The 25,395-nt window shown below is 46.9% G+C and overlaps 1 protein-coding gene across 1 annotated transcript; it reads left to right on the forward strand.

Annotated features, from left to right (window-relative positions):
• The first annotated feature begins 23,258 nt into the window (after window positions 1–23,258).
• On the forward strand, window positions 23,259–23,990 carry LOC108098798. The gene is made up of 5 exons (XM_017201942.2): window positions 23,259–23,280; window positions 23,336–23,516; window positions 23,580–23,736; window positions 23,795–23,880; window positions 23,967–23,990. The coding sequence occupies exons 2-5, from the start codon at window positions 23,427–23,429 to the stop codon at window positions 23,988–23,990; spliced, it is 357 nt and encodes a 118-aa protein (XP_017057431.2). The 5' UTR covers window positions 23,259–23,280; window positions 23,336–23,426.
• Window positions 23,991–25,395: the final 1,405 nt, after the last annotated feature.

Raw genomic sequence — 25,395 nt, forward strand, 5'->3', positions numbered from 1 at the left:
GTAATAGCAGCAATTTTCGCTTTGATATTAGCTTTTAGTTGTTCAATAGTCTTCGGTTTGCTGACATACACCTTACTCTTCAAGTAGCCCCACAGAAAAAAGTCCGGTGCCGTCAAATCCGAATGTCTCCCATATTTATTACGATAGGCACGCACAGTTTTCACAATTGAACGATTGCTTTTGATGTAAAGCGCTACAATTTCAGCCCGATTTTTTGCTGTAAGTCGATCCATGTCTAAAATGGCATAGGCTGACGTTTCAGAATCTGGCGGGCTTGTCAAAATAGGCTAAAAAATGGCGGAGTTATTAAACTTTTAAATATGGCCTGTCTAGATGGCGCACCCTGTATATAGTGGATTTTAGAGGTTAGTGAACAAGTGACAACAATATGTGTTAAGTTGTTTGTGGATTGTTTTGTCGTTTCTTTCTTTTCTCTTAATTTTCCTTATTCTCTTTTTTTATATATATCTAATTAAAAATTTTTTTTATTCATTTTATTGATTTTGTTATTTTTTCCTTTTTTGGTTGATGTAGTTTGTAACGACTCTGTTCCGGGAGGCGGTATAGCTCGCCGATGGCCAGGGTTCGAGACAAAATTTCCTATATAGTTGGCCCCTCTTCAAGATCGGTTTACCTTCTCCTTTCCCAGAATAACTACGCTGCCTGAAGATCCATATCACCCTGCTTTCGAGGTGACTATCGACATTGGTATAACAGTAACACATAATGCTTTAAAGTCAGCCAAGCGAATTCATTGTTTTCGCAAGGCTAACTTTCTGAGACTTAATCATCTTATATCTGGCAACGACTGGTCCGATCTCTATTCCTGCAATACTATGGAACACGCCATTACCCTTTTTTATCCGGCAATCCAACTGTTTTTTAACTCGTGTGTTCCGCTACATAACCCGTCAACATCCCATAAACCACCTTGGTTTAGTAAGGAGTTAACACACCTTAGGAATGTAAAGTCCAGACTTTATAAAAAATATAAAATTTCAGGTTGTCAGTCTGTTTTTGGAAAATACATAAGAGCTCGGTCAAACTTTACCGTGCTTAACGCTCAGTGTTACAAAAATTATTTAGTCCGTTGCAGGTCCCAGTTCTTACGGGATCCCAAACAGTTCTATAATTTTGTCAACACTAAGCGCAGATCATGTTCCTTTCCGCCTTCGCTTTCGTTTGAAAGTAGGACGGCTAACACTGATCAGGCAATAGCCGATCTGTTTGCCCAATTCATTCAAACAACTTACTCAACAGTGTCTCATTCAAGTGAGCAATATTTATACGCAATACCTAAGTCGAACCTAATATTTCGTCCCACCTTAAACGAAAGCTCCCTACTTTTGGATCTTCAACGTGTTACACCAGTTTACTCCCCAGGTCCTGACGGGATTCCTGGGTGCGTTCTTAAACACTGTGCAAATGCATTGTGTAAACCCCTTCTCAAGCTGTTTACCCTATCCCTACAAACTTGTCAGTTTCCCCTCATTTGGAAGGAGTCATTTGTCATTCCCCTTCATAAAAAGGGAAGCAAGTCGGATGCTTGCAATTATAGAGGTATTTCTAAATTGTCAGCAATTCCAAAGCTTTTCGAACGTGCAGTAACCCCCCACTTGCAGCACCTTTGTAGATCAATCATATCTCCATGCCAACACGGATTTATGAAACGCAGGTCTACCACAACAAATCTTCTAGAGCTCACATCCTTCGTGATAGATGGCTTTAAAAATAATTTCCAAACTGATGTCATTTACACAGACTTCAGTAAAGCATTTGACTCTGTAAATCACTTCCTAATGATTCGCAAACTTGACATGATGGGGTTTCCAGCAGATCTTTTAAGTTGGATCTTTAGTTATCTCAGTGGCCGAACTCAAAGAGTCCTTTTCAAAAATTCCTTAAGCGGTCTCCTCAGAGTTACCTCTGGTGTACCACAAGGAAGCCATCTGGGACCATTACTTTTCACTTTGTTCATTAATGATCTTCCATCGATCATTACGCATTCCCGCGTACTTATGTACGCGGACGACGTAAAACTCTGTCTGCAGTATAATGATTGCTCCCGTCATTTAAGCCTTCAGGCAGACCTAAACAATTTTCAAAACTGGTGTCACGACAATTTACTAAAATTAAACAGCTCCAAATGCAAGCTGATGACGTTCTGTCGGGTCAATCCGCATAACGTCACCTATTCGCTAAGTGGTGGTGCCTTGGAAAGAATAGCGCTTGTTGACGATCTTGGCGTCCTATTGGACCCCAAACTTAAATTCACTCTGCATATTTCGAGCATGGTTAATAAAGCTAGGGGAATGCTTGGATTTATTAAACGATGGTCGAAGGAATTTGAGGATCCTTACGTTACCAAGGCTTTATTTATATCGTTGGTCCGGCCAATCCTCGAGTATGGGGCACCCGTTTGGAGTCCTCAATACGGAGTACATGCTGATCGCATTGAATCAGTACAAAAAAACTTTTTAATTTTTGCACTACGCCGCCTTAACTGGAATGCAAACCTATTCCTACCCTCATATTCGCATAGATTGCTCCTCATTAACCTGCCCTCCCTTACTAACCGTAGAACGATGCTTGGTACTGTATTTATTCATAACCTTATACGTGGTGATAGTGACTGTCCTAATTTGCTGAGTAGACTAAATTTCTCGGTACCAAGTAGATTAACTAGAAATTATGTTCCTTTAGTTTTAAATCAGTGTAGACGTAATTATAACGTGCATGAGCCTTTCAGAGTACTTTGTTCTGACTACAATAGACTTTTTCCTATTTTATCCTCTTCTGACTCTCTGCAGCTCCTTAAGCAATTAGTTTTAACATTTCTGGCACAAAATTAGATTGCTAAATTTAAACTTAAATTAAATTTAAAATTTTTCTTCGTTTTTAATTTTTTTTTCTTAATTAACATCGCGTCAAATTTAACTTTTCTTTCGCGTCAAAATTATCGCGAATCGTGCCGTACGTTACACGGCGGTCGCCCCTCGGTCGGTTGGGCGGGAAAGTGGGCCGTGGGACGCGCGTAAAAAAAAAAAAAAAAAAAAAAAAAAACTCGAGGGGGTAATGCGGTGTCGAGGGTGTCTTCGTATATTTTCTCTTATGATTATTATGATGATATTACAGGGATATTGTTGATGTTATGGTTGTTGATGCGTGGGTCCTGGTTCTGTGCTTTTTTTTTTTTTTTTTTTTTTTTGAGCTTTATCTTTATTTATTGAATCTTCTCTTGAAGAGACTTACACTAAGAATTCAGATCTTAACCTATACTATGTATTATTAATGTATATTATTTATTATTATTTATTTGTTATATTATGATTATTAATTGGTCGACAGCCCTCAATTGGACAGGAGTGGGCGGTCGTTGCGCTGTAGACGAGAGTGGCTCCTGAGCCGCCTGAGCTGCCTGGCTAATTGGTTTGGATATATTGATAATCTATTTTCGTATTTCAAAACTTTACTATCAATTTCTTCTTTGACGGGTTTTATATCCAGGTCCCTATGGATGTTTCGTTGCGAATATACCAGGGGGCCCCGTTATTGTTCGCAGTATCTTCGACTGCACACGTTGGATGATTTCTATTTTGCTGCTTCTTGCGTTCCCCCAAAGGTCAGACCCGTACGTCCAAGTTGGCTTTAGACATGAGTTATATAGTAGAACTTTGTATTCCAGCGGAAGAGGTGAGCGAGGGTTGATGAGCCAGTGGAAACTATTGGCCTTGAGTTTTAGGGAGGTCTTCTTCGCTTCAATGTGCCTTCTCCAGGTAAGCCGCCTGTCTAAGTGGATGCCCAGGTAGATGACTTCGTTGACTTGGGGGATTTGCTTGTTGTTTAGGGACAGTGGTGGGCAGGTTTCCCGATTAAACGTAATGTGCTTACACTTTTGATCGTTGACTTGTATGCGCCAATCTGCAAACCATTTTTCCACGTCTGTCAGATGGTTTTTTAAGTGGGCTGTTGGTGTTTTTTGACAGTTTGAACGACTGATTATAGCTGTGTCATCAGCAAAGGTGGACAGGATTGTTTGACCGCTTGTGGGAATATCAGCCGTGTATAGGACATACATAATCGGTCCGAGCATACTTCCTTGGGGTACTCCAGCCTTGATTTTGTGGTTTTCAGAGAAGAAGTTTTTGCATCTTACAGTAAAGACTCTATCTTTAAGGTAAGATTCAAGAAACTTGTGGGTGTTTTGTGGCAAGACGGTCTTGATTTTGTAAACGAGACCTTCAATCCAGACGCGATCGAAGGCTTGAGACACGTCCAGGAATATGGCACTGCAGTATTCCCTGTATTCAAAAGCTGTGCGTATTTCAGCTGTTATGCGATTTACCTGTTCGATAGTTCCGTGCTTTTCCCTAAAGCCGAACTGATGCAGGGGAATCGCTATGTTGTTTTGGAGGTGTGTTCTTAGGTGGCATGAAAGCAGCTTTTCAAATAGCTTTGATAAGCACGGAAGGAGGCTAATGGGCCTGTATGACGAAGGTTGGGATTTGTCCTTGCCTGGTTTCGGTATCATTGTGATAACGGACTTTTTCCATTGCAGAGGAAAATAGCCCCATTTGAGAATTGAGTTGAATATGGTGGTGATGAATTTAACTGCACATGCTGGCAGTTCAATTATCATTTTAGGCGAAATTAAATCATGGCCGGGGGCTTTTTTTGGATTCATCTGCTCTGCAATGGCTTTTGTGACTGTACTTGTTTCAAGAATGATTGTGGAGGAAGGCTCTGCTGGTGGGATGTTTGGCAGAGTAAATTGATTCGCCGGCGGATGAGGTTGGAAGACGTTTTGTAAGTGAGAGGCGAAGATGTTGGCCTTTTCCTCGTCACTACGCGCCCATACACCTGATGGTGATCGAATTGGAAAATCGGGCTCTATAGGTGGTTGAATGTTTGGGTGCGCTCTCCAGAGTGGAAATTTGTTGCTAGTGGGTGAGAGCTTTGCTATATACGCACGTTGAGCCTGATTCTTCTCAGTAATTAAGGCTTTAGATAGCTTCCGACAGGCTTCTTTAAAGCTTTGTTTAGTGGCTGGGGATCGGTGTGTCTGCCAGTTTCGGCGAAGTCTACGCTTTTCTTGAAGGAGCGATTGGATCTGCATGTTTGTACGCATAGTATTTGGGAGGGATGTAGCTAACGGGTCAGGTGTAGAGTGTTTGGCAGCTGAGGACATTACATCTTCTATGTGCTTAAGTGAGTTTTCAATGTGAGATATTGGGTTCGATTTCAATGTGAGAGCTGATATATTTTTTAAACTTTAGTCAGTTTGTTGTATTGGAAGTCAGAAATTGTGGTCGATTTACAAGCTGTGGGTGTTCAAATAGGCAGAGAAGAACAGGCGAGTGATCAGATGAAAGTTCCGCCAGTGTTCCAACGCGTAACAGCCTGGGCGGCACTCTCCTAGTTACGGCAAAATCGATAATGTCTGGTTGTTTATTCGGATCTGCTGGCCAGTATGTAGGACTACCCGGTGAAACAAAATCTAGCTTATTACTAGGTTTGATAATAGCATTGTATAGTTGTCGTCCTTTGGGGTTAATAAGACGAGAGCCCCAGTAGTGGTGTTTTGCATTATAGTCACCGGCAGCTACAAATCAGTTACTTAGTGAGTTGTAGAAGCCCAAAAATTCATTTTCTGGAATATTGAATCGTGGGGGACAATACATAGCTGATAGTGTGAGTGGACCGCTGGTTATATTGATACGTATGGATGTGGCCTGCCAGTAGTTAGTAGCGAATGCGTCCTGAGGATGATGCTTTATGCGCTGTTTGAGGAGAATGCCGGTGCCTCCATGCGCTTTGCCATCTGGATGGTTGGTCGCGTGAAATACATAGCCGGTGAGATAAAAATAGTTTTTATTGGTTAGATGTGTTTCCGAGAGAAGCATGATATCGATATCATGGTTGTTTAGGAACTGAAGGAGTTCGTATTTGTGTTGGGAAACGCCGTTGGCGTTCCAGAAGCATATTTTTAAGGGATTCATTTAGATTGTTTAATCAAAAGCTCCAAAAGAAGATTTTGGTTTCGCGTTTGGTCTTACAGGGTACTTTGTATCGATAGCATAATTTTTGTAAGCGTAGCTAGTGTGTGTTCAATCCCGCTATGTGGGGGGTGGGAGCTGGTTTTGCTGAGTAGTGGGTTGAGTTGTTCGCTGGGTATTTTGCTCTGGCAGCGAGACATCTTTTCGATTTGGTATGGGCTGGAGAGAATGCACAACTTCAGCCTGAGAAAGGACTTACTGGCACTGGCGATGCTCCAGAGTATCGAAGAGGTCTGGCAAAGGAGACTCCGGGTGTTGTTACTGATGGCGTGAAGTAGTTTGGTTAAGCAACATGCGCCTCTGAGTCAGACGAGTCTTGAGTTCTTTATAGATAGGGCAGCCCCTATAGTTGGCAGTGTGGTTTCCACCACAGTTACTACATTTCCTCGTTGCAGGATCTTCTTTGTTTCTCAGACATGCATCTATGCAGTGCAGATCACCACAGGCGACACAGACTGATCGCAAGGTGCAGTAGCTCCTTGTGTGCCCAAACTCCTGACAGTTAGTACATTGTACCGGGCCGTTTCGCTTGTGTGGTTCCTCTACGGTAATTCTTCGGTGAAGAAGATATTGTAACTTGTAAATAGGGTGGACTGCATTTTTCTTAAGAGGTGCAGTCTCTGGCGACAGTTCAATCTTAAATAGCGGCTGAGGGATTTTTGCCCTGTTGATTATATTGGTTACATGTTTAACGTCAAAACCTTGCTCTTTTAGTCCCTCGGCTATGTCAGCTACTGGGACGGTTGATTCTATTCCTTTTACTACAACTTGTAGCCCTTTTCTACTTTTGAGCTGGTAGGTGTAGTAATTTACCGGCACATGGTCGAGGAAATTCGTCACAGTGCGGTAGTTACTTTCATTTTTTATTTGGAGTTTGGTTTCTGATATATTACCTCTTTTTTGGTTGGTAATGTAAAAGTTATTTGGCCCGATTTTTTGTTTAAGATTGTTAATAAGCTCCGAGCAATTGTGTTCCCTAATGTAGATAGGGGGTGGCTTTACATCTTTGGTGGGTTGAGGCGGTTGACCCTCATCTTCTCCAAGGTCACCAAGTATAGAAAATCTATTTTCAGAAGTTGCCTTGTTGTTGTTGCCTGAGGTTTTCGATACTTTCGGCAGGTTTGCATTAGTTTTTTGTGGGCTAAGCTTTCTTTTTATTTGTACATACCGATCGATCCCGGTCTGTACAAGCGTAGTTTGTGGGAGAGAGGCAGCAGAGACACATTTTAATTGCGATGATAATATCGGCCACAAATTTGCCACCGACATTGAAGTTGTTGTTGTCGTCGTCGAAACAACAGTTGTAATAGAGGGCACCGTGCTGGTCAGCGCAAGAGCTGACGTAGTCAGTGCAATGAGTGGTGAGTGGAGATGGGCATTGGGAGCTCCACGACTGGGCCATGGCAACGCTGCTTGAGCTTAGGAGTGCAGGTGAGAGTGAGCGTGCTCTCTCGGGAGCAGTCAATGACATTGCTTTTGTTGTTGCGTCTTCGTTACTTACTGTCTCCGAAACAATTGCTACATAAGCATTATTCCGGGCAGAAGACAGTCGGCGTTCGTCTTGCTTTTGTTGTTGTTGCATTCGACTTTGACTCGTGGCTTTACTAGTTGCACTTATTATTGATTTGCCCGCAGGCATTGTATTTTGTTTGAGATTAATTGTTTTCTTCACTTTGATCTGTTAGAAAACTAGGTAATGGAGCTAATATGATTTGGCATTGCTGCCAGCGTCTTTTCGCTACTATTTCAGTTTTTATTTCACTTAAATATCGAGCTAATTGACTCGCTTGGCGGAGCGATCAAGAAACACGTCTGCACAGGGCAAAAGTAGAACTTCTGTAGAAGTTCTGTGCTGTTGTCGTCGTCGTTTGTCGTGGAGGTGCCTGCCTGGCCACTGGTGCTGCTCGGGTTCGGGTTCTGATCTCGGGCCCTATTGCTTCAATGGCCGAGAGCAGTACCACCCGTCTGCGGTTGGAGTCCAGCTTTTCCAGCGAGGCCCGGTATTTTGCCGCTGAGTTCTTGAATTTGTTCTCCATCTGTAATTTTTTGGAGATTTGTTTATGTCGGATCTCTTTTTAAACTGTTTTATTTAGGTCACCCTAGGGTCAAAATTAGAAATTGAAATTTACCTTCTGTCAAAAAAGTACCGGGACTGGATTAATTAAAACGCCTGTGCTAAACCGATTTCGGAAATTTTTTTTTTGTTATCTTGGTAACACTGTTCTGCATTACTAAGTAAAGTTTGATCGAGATCTGTGAAGTAGTTTGTTTACAGTCGCTGGTTACGTCAGTCTATGTTCTGATTGCTTGCCGAATTTTATAATGAACAACTATATTGAACAAAGAATTTGTCTTAAATTTTGTGTTGCGAACAAAATTTCTTGTACTGACGCGTTAAAAGTGTTGTGATGCAGTTTTATCGAGAACACGTGATTTTGAGTGGTACAAAGCATTCCAAGAGGGTCGTGAGATTGTCGAAGACATGCCTCGTTCGGGACGACCATCCACCTCTCTCACCGACACTAACATCGATGCAGTGAAGGAATTTTTTTTTGAAAATCATCATGTCAGCTTACGAGAGATAGCACAAGTCCTGAACATCTCTCACGAGTCAATTCGTACCATTTTGACTGACCGTTTATGTATGAAACGAGTCGCTGCACGGCTTGTTCCAAAAGAGCTGAATTTCGAGCTACCATTGTCAACGAATACAAGGTCAAAAACTCGATGAATACCATCGAACAAGCTCCGTATTCGCCAGATTTAGCTCCGTGCGACTTCTTTTTGTTTCCTCGACTCAAGTTGCCGCTTCGTGGAACCCGTTTTAGCACCATTGAAGACATTAAACAAAATTCGGCACGGGAGTTGAAGGCTATCCCGGAAAACGCTTATAAAAAATGTTTCGAAGACTGGAAGAATCGCTGGCATATGTGTATTGCCTCTAATGGGGACTACTTTGAAGGCGACAAAATAAATTTGGATGAATAAATAGAAAATGTGAGTGTTATTAACCCAGTCCCGGTACTTTTTTGACAGAAGGTAAGTACCTTCCTGTTGTCAGATTGATCTGAAACTTGGTACACACCTTCAGTTCCGATGACAATACAATATAGTAATGTCAATAACATTGTAAATCCAAGATGGCGGCCGCAAAATGGCGGATAACGTAGGTTCTATCAATCCCATCAATATGGGTATCAAATGAAAGGTCTCAACAAGTAGAATACAATGTACTATATAAAATTAAAATTCAAGATGGTGGCCTCTGCAAAATGGCGGAAAACTTAGGTTTTATCAATCCCATCAACATGGGTATCATTGTCACTGTCAAACACATCAGATTAATTCAGATCAATCTGACAACAAACGGGGTAAGCTAAATCTTATATATAAAAATGAATCGCAAAATGTGTTGGTAAGCGCATAACTCAACAACGCCTGGACCGATTTTGATGAAATTTTGTGTGTATTCCAGGAGGTTTGAGGATGGTTTAGATCAGCGGTGCTCAACGCCTATACACTGAGTGCACTTTTGTTTTTGTAGATGCTCTGTGCTTATGGGTAGTGCGCGCATAAGCACCGTGCATATGGGCGATTTGCATGCGAAACAAAAACAATTTTGCTTGTTTCTTCATTACATCTCTATCCGTCGTCACGCTTCGCTGAACGCAATGTATTTTGTTTTTGTTTTTTCCTCGAGTACATGCACTGAAACTTATTTTTCTGTCTGCGTTGGCTTTTGATTTATTTCGTGGTGGACCATCGTAAGTGTTATGTTAAATTTTTTGGCGGATCAAAATGAGTGATGAAATAGAGAGCAGTTTTTTTTAGCATAAACTTTAAATGCGAAATACAATGCGTAATAAATAAAAAAAACCAAAAATAAATATTTAAAACTTTTTTTTCTCTCAGTGCACAGCTGCGCCCCAACACAAACGCGCACAAAGGTTTATCAGCAGAACTGGAAATATTTGTGGGGGCAAAAGTCATGCTACGGTCCAATTTTGACGTTTCGAAGGGATTAGTAAATGGCGCTATAGGCTACATCAACGAAATCGTTTGGCCTCGTCGGGCTGAGATGTACATATGCAACAGATGTACCTTCCGTCCGAATTGATTTCGAAAAAGACGGAGTACATCTTATACACCCGAAAGCTTCTACAATACATAAAATGCAGGGCAGCACTGTGGATCACGCAGTCGTATACTTAGGTGCGAAACTGTTTGAAGAAGGTCAAGCTTACGTGGCTCTTAGTAGAGTAAGATCTTTGTAGGGACTACGTATAGAGGAGTTGGACTGCAACAAACTAACGGGCAAGAAACCATGCAATAATGAAGAACTAAAAACTAATAAAAACTTAATCAAATTTGTTAAAAAAAAACTTTTTAATTTAAAAGGTTTTATGTTAAACATACATTGCAATGTTTAAGATAAATGTACTAATTATTGGACCTCCGGGGGCGTCGACCCATTAAATGACTATTACTCGTGGGAACAAAATGGTAAAAAAAATATATATAAAAATGCGAAATAAAAACTAAAAACTAGAAAATAAAAAAACGTAAAAAAATTTTTTTTAAGTTAAACCGTTTTATGTAAAACATGTAATAAATGTACTAAAAGCCTAAAAATAATATAAAATAGATACAGACGTGGGAATTATAAACATATGCTTAGACTAGACTAAAATAAAACCGTGGGGCAAGTCAATTGTGTACAATCGTTGATTAAAATGTCCTTCGTATTTTGGCGCTAGTTTTGCCGCAAACCCTGCCGCTGCTTTGGATAATGGGTGTTGTCGTTCCCATACGAGGTCTCCAATCTTGGGTTTCCAGTCTCTTTTCCGTAAGTTGTAGGCTCTTGCCTGGTCACATGCAGCCTTTCCCTTGTTTTCTCACACTAGCTCCCCTGTCTCTTTCATTCTTTTCCATCGGTCCTCTCTTGTTTCTTCTACTATGCCTGATCCTGATGTGGTTTCGTTAAATAGACTGCCTGGTAGTCGTATTTCTCTTCCATATAGAAGGTACGCTGGGCTATACCCCGTTGACTCCGATCGGCTGCTGTTTATGGCTAGCATTATTTCTGGTAGCCAATCGTCCCATCGTTTGTGTTCCGTACCCGTGAGTTGTGCCAACATTGTTTTAATAGTCCGGTTTGCTCTTTCCGCTGGGTTCTCCTGAGGTGTATATGGCGCTGTCAGTTGGTGCGTTATCCCCCATCTTTCTAGCTGGGATTTAAATTTTCTGCTTGTGAACTGGACCCCATTGTCTGATATCAATTTCTTTGGTGCTCCATATCGGTTCAAGATCTGTTCCCTAAGTGTCTTGATCACGCTTTCTGTGTTTGCTTTTCTGACGGCCGCTAGTTCTACCCACTTGGAAAATTTGTCAAAATAGACCAGTAGCATGTTGTGGCCGTGGCTCGATCTTGGTAATGGGCCTACAAAGTCTACGCATAGTGTCTCCCATGGTGCCTGTGCTATCTCGGTGAGCATCTTTCCTGCAGCCTGTTGTTGTGACGTTTTATACTGTTGGCATAGTTCACAGCATTGTACAAATTGTTTTATATCTCAATGCATTCCTTGCCAATAGTAGTTGGTCATAATTCGGTGTTTCGTCTTTCTTATGCCTAAGTGTCCTGCTACTGTATCGCAATGGTTTTCTTTGAGAACTCGTTCCCTTTGTTTCTTTGCTACGCATAGCTTCCATGGCTGGGTATCCTCATCCGTTGCCGATGATGGTAGGTTTCTGTATAGTCTTCCTTCTATGACTGCGTAGTCTGGCCATGTTGCTGGGTCTTTTTCTATTGCTAGTAGTTTTTGTTTTATCCAGTTGTCTTCTTCCATTTCTGCTCCTCGAACTTCTTCCTCCAGCATTCTGGATAGTGCGTCTGCCACTACGTTTAGTTTTCCCTTGCGGTAGCGAATCTCAAATGAGTATGGCTGCGTTGCCAATGCCCATCTAGCTATCCGACCTGACGGGCTCTCAATTGAGTTCAACCATTTAAGTGCTTGGTGATCTGTTATGAACACAAAGATGTATCCTTCTAGGTACATTCTCATTTTTTGGATTCCCCAGTGGATTGCCAAGCACTCTTTTTCGGTGGCTAAATATTTCGCTTTCCGTTTTGGTTAATCTTCTGCTAGCGTATGCGATCACTTGTTCGCCGTTTTCGCCTTCCTGTGTTAGGACTGCTCCTAGCCCGTAATCACTGGCGTCGGTCTGTAGGATGAACGTTTTTGTGAAGTCTGGACAGCTTAGGACTGGTGCCTCTGTTAGTGCGCGTTTTAGGGCTTGTGCTGCTGCTTCATGAATTTTTCCCCTTTCTTGACTAGGTATAGAGGTCGTATAGAGGTTTTGCTAGCCCGGTAAAGTTTGGTACGAACCGTCTGTACCACGAGGCTACTCCCAAGAAGCTGTGTACTTGTTTTGTTGTTTTCGGACTTGGAATTTTATGGATTGCGGAAATTTTTTCTGGGTCTGTGTGTATCCCTCTTGCGCTGACTATGTGGCCTAGATATTTTAGTTCTTCCTTAAAAAAATGGCATTTCTCGGTGTTGATTCGTAGGTTTGCTTTTCTGAGTCGTCTCATTACTTCCTGTAGTTTTTTCATATGTTCCTGTTTTGTTCTTCCTATCACTACGATATCGTCCAGGTATGCGAATGCGAATGGTTCCATTTCCGGTCCGATAACTGAATCTAATGCTCTTTAAAACGTGGCTGGTGCTGTGTGTAGTCCGAATGGCATTACCTTCCATTGGAACAGTCCTCGTCCTGGGACTGTGAAAGCCGTGTACTGTCTGCTGCTTTCTTCCATAGGTATTTGCCAATATCCGCTCTTTAAGTCTAATGTACTTATATATTTTGCTTCTCTGAGTTGATTCAGGATGTGATCCATCCGTGGTACCGGGTATGCGTCTCGTTCTGAGTGTTCGTTAAGCTGTCTGTAGTCGACGCACAATCGCCATTGCTTGTTTTTCTTCTCCACTATTACTACTGGGGAGCTGTATGCTGAGTGGGATGGTTCGATGAGGTCTTGTGCCAGAAGTTCGTCTATTTGCTCGTTGATGATGGACTGCATTGCTGGGTTTCGAGGGTAGTATCTCTGTTTAATGGGCCTATCGTGTTTCATGAAGATTCTGTGTTTTGCTATGTCTGACTCCCTTGACTTATTCCATTAAATGTAGTTCCTTTTTAAGAATTTCTTGGATCGTCTCTTCTGTGAGATCGTCCGTTGTGAGGGACCCTATACCTTGTGTACTGTCTTTTGTTGGTTTCTTTTTTTCTTGTTTCTTCTTTTTTGTTCCGATGTGTGCTGTAATACCTCCACATTGAATGGTAGCATTGCATTGTTGTAAGAAGTCGACTCCCAGGAGCAGTTTTCCAATAACTTCGTCGAGGATTAATAATATGACTGTTTTGGATAGGGTTCCTAGTTGGATCGGTACTTCTAGCGCTTCTGTTACGGTTCTGTTTGTTCCGCCTGCTAGTCTTATAGCTTCAGTTACTCGTTTTCGTGTTCCGAGTGTTGCTATTTCGTTTGCGAGTTCTCTGCCTATAAAACTTCTCGTGGCTCCGGTGTCTATCGTACCTTCTACTCTCCTGGTGTCTATTCTAACATGTGCAAGTACTCGCCTATTCCTAAATTCTATCGTTGTTGCGGGTTGCCTGTCGGTCGTCTGGGCCCTGGGTACCCGCTCTGCTCCCATCGGCCTCTCTCGTTTTCCGAGTTTTCCTGTCTGCGGCAGCAGTGTATTGTCCGATTTCCGTCCTGTCCACAAACCCAGCAGAACAGCCTTGGTGGGTTGTTACATCCCCGTGCTGAGTGTCCCACCATTTTGCATCTTGAGCATCTGTTCCTCATGTCGAAAGTTTCTATTATTCCTCTGTTTAGTGACTGGGTTGGTTGTTGCGGTCTCCAGTAGTCTCTTGTCTGGTATTGTGTCCTTTGTGGTGCTATGTATTCTTGTCTTTCTTCTGGTTCTTCAGCTTGGGGTGCCTCGAATTCTTCTGCCAGTCGGAGGTATTCCATTAATGATTTGCATTCCCCACGTTTGGCGTACCGCTTGAAATCTACGCGACTGTTCCTGTAGATCCATTCTAGTTTGCTGTCCTCTGTGAGTTTTGTGAACCTCATAATTTTCCGTAGTTCTCGTGCGAACTCCTTTGCTGGCTCGTTTTTTCCCTGATGCCTGCGTGTTATTTGTTCCAATTTTTTCTCCTCGTGGTCTGCTGGCTTGAAGTATTCCAGAAATTCGTTTTTGAAACGTTTCCATGATGTAATCTCTTTCGGGTGGGTGTGCCACCAGTCCAAGGCTCCATCTTTTAGCAACATTACCATTGCTCCTACTGCTTGGTCATTTTCTAGTCCGTATGCTTCCGTTAATTCCTCTATTCTGTAGATGAATTCGTCCGGATCCCCAGTGCCGTCGAATTCCTCTCTCCAGCTACGTATGACTCCTATTGTGGTTATTTTATCCATTGTGTTCCTTGTTGGCGTTGGTGACGGCTTACTGTCTTCTTGGGTCTGGTTATTGGGTTTGTTTACGTCCGTTGGTATCTGTAATGTTAATTCGTTCCCTCGATCTATGTTTCTTCTTATGCTACCCGATGCCTTGGGTGTTGGAGACGGGTTTCTCGTGTGCCTTTGGGATAGTTCCAGTAGTCGTCTTGTTGTTTCTTCGTCGTGGTCTTGTCTCGTGAATTCGGACATCTGTCTTCGCATATCTTCGCAAAGAGTTTCGGGTTTGATGTTGTATTCCCTGAGATATTCCTCCAGTTGGGATTTGTTTACGTTTGTTATCCACCCTCTGGTTATTTTTTCACCCATTATGAATTTTATTTGGCTTGGGAAGGGGGTAAACGATCTTTATTTGTTATAAGAGGAGGCCACTGTCTCTTGTCTAGACTGTTCGGGCGCCACTGTAACGACCCTGTTCCGGGAGGCGGTATAGCTCGCCGATGGCCAGGGTTCGAGACAGAATTTCCTATATAGTTGGCCCCTCTTCAAGATCGGTTTACCTTCTCCTTTTCCAGAATAACTCGAGGGGGTAATGCGGTGTCGAGGGTGTCTTCGTATATTTTCTCTTATGATTAATTAATATTACAGGGATATTGATAATAGTCGGGTATTTAGGTGTTTTCGTCGTATATTTTGCTTATCTAAGGGGGTATTGATATAGTCTGGTTTGGGTTTCTCGGCGCTCTGGAGGGCCGAGAGGTGTTGATCCGGTGTTTTGTCCGGCGCTGCTGGAGGGCCGGGCTACGTTGACGTCTGGCGCTGCTGGAGGGCCGGGCTACGTTGATGTCCGGCGCTGCTGAAGGGCCGGGGTTGTGTCGATGTCCGGCGCTGCGGAAGGGTCGGGGCGTTGACAACCGGTGCTGCTGGAAGGGTCGGGGCGACGTTGATGTCCGCTGCGGAGCCGGGTGCTCCGTGTGGCTGGAAAGCCGGGTGGTTTCTACGACTATAGAGCCGGGTGCTCCGTCGGCTGAAGGTCCGGTTTGGTTCCTACGGCTGGGAGGCTGGATCGGTCGCTGCGGCTGAAGAGCCGGCTAGGAGTGCTGGTGATCGGCTCGGGATTCCGCTGTTGCGTCGTGTTCTGTTCGTCCATCAGGGGAACGCTCTACTTAGGTGGGGTCATGCAGCAGGAGTCCAATGCTACTCCGCTTCGCTCCCGGGTCGGAAGCCGGGCGTGACTTCTAGGAGGAACTCTCTGAGCTGGGCTGACTGATAAATCACACCGGACTCAGAGATCTTGTCCAGGCCAAAGGTTGATTATTACTAACCAGACCGGGCGTAGGTGATCCTTCCTATGTCGCGAGCCGAATAAAGATCCGTACTCTGCGGAAAACCACCACCAGAAATAGAGAACAGAACACTTACCCCTTTGATGTTGCTCGATCAGACGTCTGAGCACAAGTGACTGGAATGAGGACGTGTCACTGCTTATATAGCTGGTGGGATTATCCCACAATTACCGATAGTCGTCGATCGTTATCGATTGACCAGGGCTGCGTAAACAGTTATCGATATTGATCGTTTATCAGGGTTGAGAAAACAGTTATCGATATCTTGTCCAGGGCTGCGTAAACAGTTATCGATTGCCCGCGCATTTTGAAATAAGAGCTTTTATTGTATTTGGTTTGGTTTTTTAATTTATTTCTTTATTTATTATTTTATTGTGGCGGCGGGCCGTCACAAGTTTTATTTTTGTTGTTCGTAGTGTGCAAAAAAAAAATTTCAACAGTGTATGAGCCAACGTCAGGAAAAGTTTCACAAGCAGGTGTAACATAAGCACATACACTTTTACTTGATTTTTTGTTTTTGTTCAGCAGGTTTAATTTAGTAATTCCTTTTTTATAGTATTACTGTTTTTATTATTTTTTGTTTATTATTTACTTAATTTTTTTATGTGTTTATGTAAGTTGATATATGGATACGATCCCGGTGCCTTAACAGCGATTGTTGTACACATATACGGTCGTTAATCACTCAACTTACTTTTATATTCTTAAACCACTGTGTGCGGGACCGTCCGGTGTTTTGTCGGCGACCCAAAAATGGTCATGATTTTACCCTTCTCTCACATAGGTACGCCAATGCTCTCCGACACACACACACGGTCACCACACACGGCAGTTTGAGACGTCTAATTTTAGATTTCTTATATTTGGTGTGCTTTTTTTTGGTTGGCGATTTGTTGTTGTCCATCAGCACTAGGATTGCCGGGTCTGCTGTTATTCAGTGGTCAGTGACAGGGGTATGTTAACTATGACATGTTAACTCCGGGTCCGCTGTTATCATGTGGACAGTGAGAGGGGTATGTTAACTAGGGGTATGTTAACTAGGGGTATGTTAACTCGTGTCTTGGCTTAATGTTAATACTAATCTAACAATATATCCTCATTTTCTAATATTTAACTTAATACTGGGTGGAGGACTGCGTGTCCGAACTTAAAGCTAATAATTATAATAGAAATTAAAAAATAAGGAAACAAAATTAGAATTTGTGCGCCCTCAATTTAGGGCGTTACATTCCTTTCCTACTTCGGGGGAAGAAAGGAAACGGCTCCAGTGCCGGTCGGCTTCATAGTGACCTGGTATGATCCTTCCTCGGTCGAGATCCTGAATCGTTGCCTAGACACACAGGCTGCGGGGCGGCGGTCGCAGATGGCCTGCCAGACTTTATCCGGGACTCGTCCGTCCGTGCTGTTGCCCGTCCACCCAGTCGGGAGCGGATAACGCTCGCCACCGGCGGTGTGGCAGGCCGCGTGGACTGGTGGTGGCTGGTAGGGCACCACTGCGAGTGTAGGCTCCCTTCGCCGAAAGCGTTGCCCGGTGCTCTCTTCGTCATCGCTGGTCTCGGACTCCCACTCCATCGCCTCACCCGTAGGGTAGTGCGGGGGCTCAGGCGCATCAAGTGTCCCGAGCGGCTCGATCGCTGGTGAGGCGTGAGAGGGCTTCTTAGTGGGTCGCAGAGAAGACGTGGTGGATGGCTGCGATCCCATCTCTTCGTCTTGGGAACAGGCGGGGTTGGCCTGGCATCTCGGCTGATTGCCTAGGGCATCGGCTCCCTCTATTTCGTCGGGCCCCATGATGCACAGATGCACGGGGGACGGCGGGAAAGATACGACCGGGTCGTCGGGTGGCCGGTATGGTGCCTCCATTTGGATCATCTCCCGGCTCGTCCTGAGAAGATAGATCCAGGACCTTGGTGGTATCCGCAACGGTCCTCGCCCGTATACACATAATGTGCCGTCCCTTCCTGGGGATCGTCGTCTCTCTCGCGCCTAGCACTCGAATGCGCGTCCTCGTCCTCGCCATAGGGCGCCTGTTCCCTGCATCCGGATTCGTCGCTGCTGATGTCTTCCACGTAGGGTTCCGGGTGGTCGTGGTAGTCGGGCCCGCGTCCGCGCGGGTTGTATTCCCGTGTGCCGGGGTGCCTCGTAAATCCGGTATCCGGCCGCGTCCGTGTAAAACGGGGAGCCTCCTCTGGTCGGAGCGGAGAACGACATCGGCTCGTCCTCCGACTCGCTGGTTGACGCGTGGCGGGATCGTGTCCTAGCGCTGGGCCCTGACGAGGGTGTGGTCGCTCCACCAGAGCCTTCTGGCTGGCGACTTCCCGTCGGGCATGGCCGGGTGGACCTCTCGGCGTACGCCGTTCCTGGACGTAGCCGAGGGTCTCGTGTGGCCCTTGACTGGTGTTTGTTTCGGAATCTGCGGTCCGATTCCTCCTCGCTGTCGCTGGATGACAGGATGATCGTTTCCATGTTGTCGATCTGTGGAAGATCTTAGTTCTATTGATACTTAACAATATGGATAAATGGGCAGCAGCGAAAGGATTTTCTGGCTTTGAATTTAACTTTAGCGGGTCACAAAGGAAGGTTGAGGCGCTTAAGATCACCCCTCGTTGACTGCGTCGGCCTGTTGGCCTCATTGGGACGGCCCGGGTTGATCGCCGGTGTCCTCCTTGGTAGTCTTGGTATTCGGACGACGTTGGGCGAAGGGAAAGCGACCACTTTATACGGTCCGTCGAATTTCGGGGCGAGCTTCGCTGCGAACCCTTCTGCCGCTTTGGACAAGTGGTGCTGCCGTACGAGGACCAGTGATCCCACCTTGGGTTTCCAAGTTCGACGGCGCAGGTTATAGTGCCTCCCCTGCTCTCGGCTGGCCTTTTGAAGGTTGTTCTGAACGATCTGGAATACTTCCTTCAAGCGCTCTGCTCTCCCCCGATGGGCTCTGGGGCGATGTTGCTTTTCCGGGAGTCACGCGGTCGTACCAGGATCCAGGTAGCCGCGGTTCTCGAGCTTGTAAAAGAAAGGCCGGGCTATTCTGAGACACTTGTGTTGATCGCGAGTGATAGTTCTGGTAGCAAACTGTCCCAGGTGTTCTGTCCACTCTCCACGTACTGTGCGATCATTGTCTTGACCGTGCGGTTCACGCGCTCAGTCGGGTTCTCGTGGGCAGTATGGGGCGGTGAATTGGAGTTCTACTCCAATTTCCTTGAGAAAGTCCTTGAACGCCTTGCTGGTGAACTGTGATCCGTTATCACACACCAGTTTCCTTGGGGCTCCGAAATGGCTGATGATCCGTTCGCGGAAGGCTCGTATCAGAGTCGCCGTGGTTGCTTTCCGTAGGGGTATCAATTCAACCCACTTGGTGAAGGTGTCGAAGAAGACGAGGAGCGTGGTATTCCCCTCTTTTGAGCGAGGCAGCGGTCCGACGAAATCCGCGCATAGTATGCCAAAGGGTTCTATGACATGTCTCGTTAGCAGCCTAATGACCTGTCTCCCAGCTTGTTGCCGCTGCTCTGCCTTGTATTTCTGGCACATACTCAAATGAGTATGGCTGCATTGCCAATGCCCATCTAGCTATCCGACCTGACGGGCTCTCAATTGAGTTCAACCATTTAAGTGCTTGGTGATCTGTTATGAACACAAAGATGTATCCTTCTAGGTACATTCTCATTTTTTGATTCCCCAGTGGATTGCCAAGCACTCTTTTTCGGTGGCTAAATATTTCGCTTCCGTTTTGGTTAATCTTCTGCTAGCGTATGCGATCACTTGTTCGCCGTTTTCGCCTTCCTGTGTTAGGACTGCTCCTAGCCCGTAATCACTGGCGTCGGTCTGTAGTATGAACGTTTTTGTGAAGTCTGGACAGCTTAGGACTGGTGCCTCTGTTAGTGCGCGTTTTAGGGCTTGTGCTGCTGCTTCATGAATTTTTCCCCTTTCTTGACTAGGTATAGAGGTCGTATAGAGGTTTTGCTAGCTCGGTAAAGTTTGGTACGAACCGTCTGTACCACGAGGCTACTCCCAAGAAGCTGTGTACTTGTTTTGTTGTTTTCGGACTTGGCATTTTATGGATTGCGGAAATTTTTTCTGGGTCTGTGTGTATCCCTCTTGCGCTGACTATGTGGCCTAGATATTTTAGTTCTTCCTTAAAAAAATGGCATTTCTCGGTGTTGATTCGTAGGTTTGCTTTTCTGAGTCGTCTCATTACTTCCTGTAGTTTTTTCATATGTTCCTGTTTTGCTCTTCCTATCACTACGATATCGTCCAGGTATGCGAATACGAATGGTTCCATTTCCGGTCCGATAACTGAATCTAATGCTCTTTGAAACGTGGCTGGTGCTGTGTGTAGTCCGAATGGCATTACCTTCCATTGGAACAGTCCTCGTCCTGGGACTGTGAAAGCCGTGTACTGTCTGCTGCTTTCTTCCATAGGTATTTGCCAATATCCGCTCTTTAAGTCTAATGTACTTATATATTTTGCTTCTCTGAGTTGATTCAGGATGTGATCCATCCGTGGTACCGGGTATGCGTCTCGTTCTGAGTGTTCGTTAAGCTGTCTGTAGTCGACGCACAATCGCCATTGCTTGTTTTTCTTCTCCACTATTACTACTGGGGAGCTGTATGCTGAGTGGGATGGTTCGATGAGGTCTTGTGCCAGAAGTTCGTCTATTTGCTCGTTGATGATGGACTGCATTGCTGGGTTTCGAGGGTAGTATCTCTGTTTAATGGGCCTATCGTGTTTCATGAAGATTCTGTGTTTTGCTATGTGACTGACTCCCTTGACTTGTTCCATTAAATGTAGTTCCTTTTTAAGAATTTCTTGGATCGTCTCTTCTGTGAGATCGTCCGTTGTGAGGGACCCTATACCTTGTGTACTGTCTTTTGTTGGTTTCTTTTTTTCTTGTTTCTTCTTTTTTGTTCCGATGTGTGCTGTAATACCTCCACATTGAATGGTAGCATTGCATTGTTGTAAGAAGTCGACTCCCAGGAGCAGGTTTCCAATAACTTCGTCGAGGATTAATAATATGACTGTTTTGGATAGGGTTCCTAGTTGGATCGGTACTTCTAGCGCTTCTGTTACGGTTCTGTTTGTTCCGCCTGCTAGTCTTATAGCTTCAGTTACTCGTTTTCGTGTTCCGAGTGTTGCTATTTCGTTTGCGAGTTTTCTGCCTATAAAAATTCTCGTGGCTCCGGTGTCTATCGTACCTTCTACTCTCCTGGTGTCTATTCTAACATGTTCAAGTACTCGCCTATTCCTAAATTCTATCGTTGTTGCGGGTTGCCTGTCGGTCGTCTGGGCCCTGGGTACCCGCTCTGCTCCCATCGGCCTCTCTCGTTTTCCGAGTTTTCCTGTCTGCGGCAGCAGTGTATTGTCCGATTTCCGTCCTGTCCACAAACCCAGCAGAACAGCCTTGGTGGGTTGTTACATCCACGTGCTGAGTGTCCCACCATTTTGCATCTTGAGCATCTGTTCCTTGTAACGAACTGCTTTTGTGTCTTCGCTCGCTACGAGAACGTGCGGCTAGCTCAGATGAGTTTGTGTGTTCGTCCCACCAAATTTATTGATGCGTAACCCCGAGACCAAAGAATAACACAGAGTTAGGTTAGATTTAAGAATACTTGTTGGGTTTATTGTACGTAGATTTGTAGCTCGATATTTGATTCGTGGTTCTGCTGTCTGATGTCTCGATCTCCCTCGTTGTCGCCGGTAATGGCTCCCGCGTCGACTCCTGCGACGGCACGCCTGTCGTGCGTCCTCTGCCTTGCCGAGTCTTTCGGGCACCGGTCGCGTACTAGGCTCGCTACGAGTCTCTCACAACTTGGCGGATATTGAGCAGAAAACCTTACTGGAGGGCTAAGCAGCGCTGCTGCAGTCAACACTCCACGCTCTACCCTCAAGTCGGTCGGGATTTCGTCGGCTGGGCCTCGGCAGGTCCTCAATCTTTCATGAGAAACCGACTCCGGGCACCTTTCGCACAACTCCCTCGGATTTTCGTCAGCTGGCCCTCAGCAGGTCCCCAATCTTTCATGAGCAACCGACGCCGGGTACCTTTCGCACAACATCCACTGGATCTTCGTCAGCTGGCCCTCAGCAGGTTCTCAATATCTCATGCGAACCGACGCTGGGTACCTTTCGCACAACATCCACTTACTCGGACTCCACCAATACCGTCGTTTTCGAGACTCGTAGACGCACCCTACAACTTACCTTGTACCCTCGGGATCTCAGCTTGGCAGTCTCAGCTTATGTAGACGTGACCGTCGTTGGGCTTCTCGACTCGGCGATCTTGATTCCTGGTATCCTGGCACTTGTTGTTCACTTGGGCTTTCACTCGCGTTGGTACGGTCTCTTGCACGGCTTTCACTTGACTGTCCGGCTTCCTGCACGCGTCCTCCTTTTATATGCCACCCTGGTCCCGTTATTTCCCTCCTTCGGTGGCGTGATTGGGTCCAAAGTGCAGGACAAGTGGCGTGATCGGGTCCAAAGGGCAGCACAAGTCCCGTTAGTTCACGGTCTCTCGTCTTTGTGCTGGTCCAAAGTCCGCCAACTTCACCATTATAACGGGTACAAAGTCCAGAACTTCACCGTTATAACGGGTACAAAGTCCAGACCGGTACCGTTAGTTCACGGTCTCTCCTCTTTGCGCGGGTCCGAAGTCCGCAGACTCACCGTTATAGGGTCCAAAGTCTGCAGACTCACCGCAGCATAGAGTCCAAAGTCCTTCGCACCGTTACTTCCCTTTCTCCTCTGCATGCCGCGCATCCCGCTGTTGCTATGCGGCTCTCCTGCACTCAAACTTGTAAGGCGTTTTTACAAACCCTTACATCTCCCCTTTCCTTCGGAAACTTTTAAAAGCTTCGGGCTCCGGAATATCTTGGGGAAACGTTCTCAATTTGCATCCTTCCCACGTCGACCCCCACTCCTGAGTGCGGCCAAGGGCCCTCTGGATCTCAGCCGGACAGTCTCAGCTTAGTAAGGCATCTCGACTGCGGCGTCTCGACCTCCATGGCTCCTTGCGCGCACCTCGATCCTTCCTTGATCCTTGTGGCCGCTGCCACTCCCTCGTCGACCTCCTCCCGCCACGGCTGAGAGCTCCTCAAATCTCAGCACCTAAGTCTCAGCTTATGTAGACATCCCGTCGTTGGGCTTCTTGACTAGGGCATCTTGACTGTCGAAAACTCCCAGCGCGCGACTCCTTCCGATCCTCGTTTCAAATTTGAAAAGTCTCCCGCGCAGAATTTCCCCGCGCACAATCGATAACTCGTCTATCGATCGTGGCGTTGCCACTCCTCAGGGTGCCGTCATATTCAGTGTGACCGGCCAGCGATGTTTCCAGTATTTTTTAGCTCCCATCGATCGCACTATCGATCGACCGCCGTTATCGTGGCGACCCCATTCCCAATTTTTCGCCGGCCTCGTGGTTTTGTTATGGTAAGTGTTTTGATATTCTTTTCTTGATTTTTACCACTTAAATGTTAATTTCTAGGCCTCTCCAAGCCGGGTTGAGCTGCGGAATCCTTCCAACGATGTATGCGCCGGGACGCTGACCCTGACCTAGCGCGTCCCGGCAGGCCAATATGCCCGGCCTTCGACCCACCCCTTTCCCTTCCCCTTCGCCGCGGCTCCCCGCTCTGGACGGCACTCTGACTTTGGCCGTGGGCTATCAGGTAAGTTTTGAGTTTTAAATACCTTTTGCTAACTCGTGTAACCACTCACCGTCTGCCTTCCAGAGACTCCGACTGGCTCCGGGGGATTCACTCTACACGTCGAACCCACTCACTGTATGCCGCTGGACCGCCCTCCGACTGACGTCCCCTCCTTCCCCGCTACCCCGCGGCTCCTCGTTCTGTGGCATACCACAGGCTGGCCGTGAGGGCATTGCCACAGGTGAGTTTTTTCCGTACCTTTTGCGTACACACCTAACCTTTCCTCCTTTTGCTTCCAGTCCACCTGCAGATCGCTCGTCTCCTCCTGCCTTCGCTGGACCTGCTGCAGCCGCCGCTGGATTATTATTATTTATATTTTTTTTATGTGATTATATTTGATTTGTGTGATTTCGCGCGTGCGGTTTTTGACTCCACGGAAATATATTTGTGCGTGTTCGTGGTGTCGTCCAGCCCTATCCCAAATACCCACAGTGACTCCTGCTGGTATCCCGGCCTCCTCTTCCTCCAACCCCCCCTGTGGAAAAACAACCTGGTTGTCTTTGGGTCCTGCATTTTCTTTTATTATTTGAAGGCCTTATAAACCCTTACCGCCCCGCCCGCTACCTTCACTCGGTAGCGGACCCCCTCCACACACATCAGTCGTGCCCACCGCTGGGTCCTCCCGCGACAGCGCTGCCGCTCCGCCTCCGCGCGCACCGTGTCCGGCCATGTGTCCTCGGGGACCTCTGCCCAGGTTGCCTCCTGGGAGAATCCCCGCATCAAGATCGGCCGTCTTGGCGGTGCTGCCACCGGGCACGATGACTGCCTTTGCAGCCGTGGCCGCGGCGGCGGTGGTGGCGGCGGCGTCCTCGGCGGCGACTCGAGCGGCAGCGGTGGCTGCGACGGTGGCGTCGGCGGCGTGGGCGTCCTCGGCGGCGGCGGCGTCCTCTTCCTCGGCGGTGGTGGTGGCGGCGGTGTCTGCCTCCTCGGCGGCGGTGGTGTTGCCGTCCTCGGCCGTGCCCCTTTCCTCGACGGCGGCGGTGGTGGTGGCGTTGGTGTCCTTGGTGGCGGCGGTGGTGGTGGCGTCGGTGTCCTTGGCGGCGGCGGTGGTGGTGGCGGCGTCCTCGGTGGCGATGTGGGTGGCAACGGCGGCTGCGAGGGCGCTCCCGGCGGAGGTGCCGGTGTCCATAGCGCGGCCTCTTCGTCCTCCGCTTGCTGCAGCCGTCTCCTCCAGTCTCTCACAGCAGCCATCCACTCGACGTGCCGCTCCACCAACCTGTCGACCGTTGCCCGTCGGCGGGCCTCGATGACTTCCTCATCCTCCGGTCTCTCCGACGAGGCCGCCGACCCGAACGAGATATACCCTTCGGCATCCACCACCCGCCTTACCTGACGGTAACCCCTCCGGGCCTGGTTGGCCCAACGGGTGCCCTCCTCGTCAGAGGAGACCACGGGGGGTCACCGTCTCACCTCCGTCGCCTTCGTCTTCCGTCGACGACAACTCCACCGTCTCCATCTCGCCGGTGGGGCCGCCGTCGACCTCCTCGTCGGAGGACATCTCCCTCTCCGACACCTCGCGCCAGGCCGACGACGGGGACCGCGACACTAACGGCGACGCCAGTAGCTGGAGCGCCGACGACGAGCGCCGACGCCTCCATTTCGCCCCTGGCTGTTGCCGTCGGCCGCGGCCTTCCGCGCCGACCTTACGCTTGCGCAATTGTTGCTGCGGCTGCTGCTGTCGCTGCCGCCGTTGTTGCTGCTGCGGCTGCTGTTGTAGTTGTTCCGGCTGCTGTTGATGCGGCTGCGCCTGCTGCTGATGTTGCTGCGGCTGCTGCTGCGGCTTATGCTGCTGCGGCTTATGCTGCTGCGGCTTATGCTGCTGCGGCTGCTGCTGCGGCTT

This window comes from Drosophila ficusphila, unplaced genomic scaffold (genome assembly GCF_018152265.1).
Source record: "Drosophila ficusphila isolate 14025-0441.05 unplaced genomic scaffold, ASM1815226v1 contig_128, whole genome shotgun sequence".
Taxonomy (NCBI): domain Eukaryota; kingdom Metazoa; phylum Arthropoda; class Insecta; order Diptera; family Drosophilidae; genus Drosophila; species Drosophila ficusphila.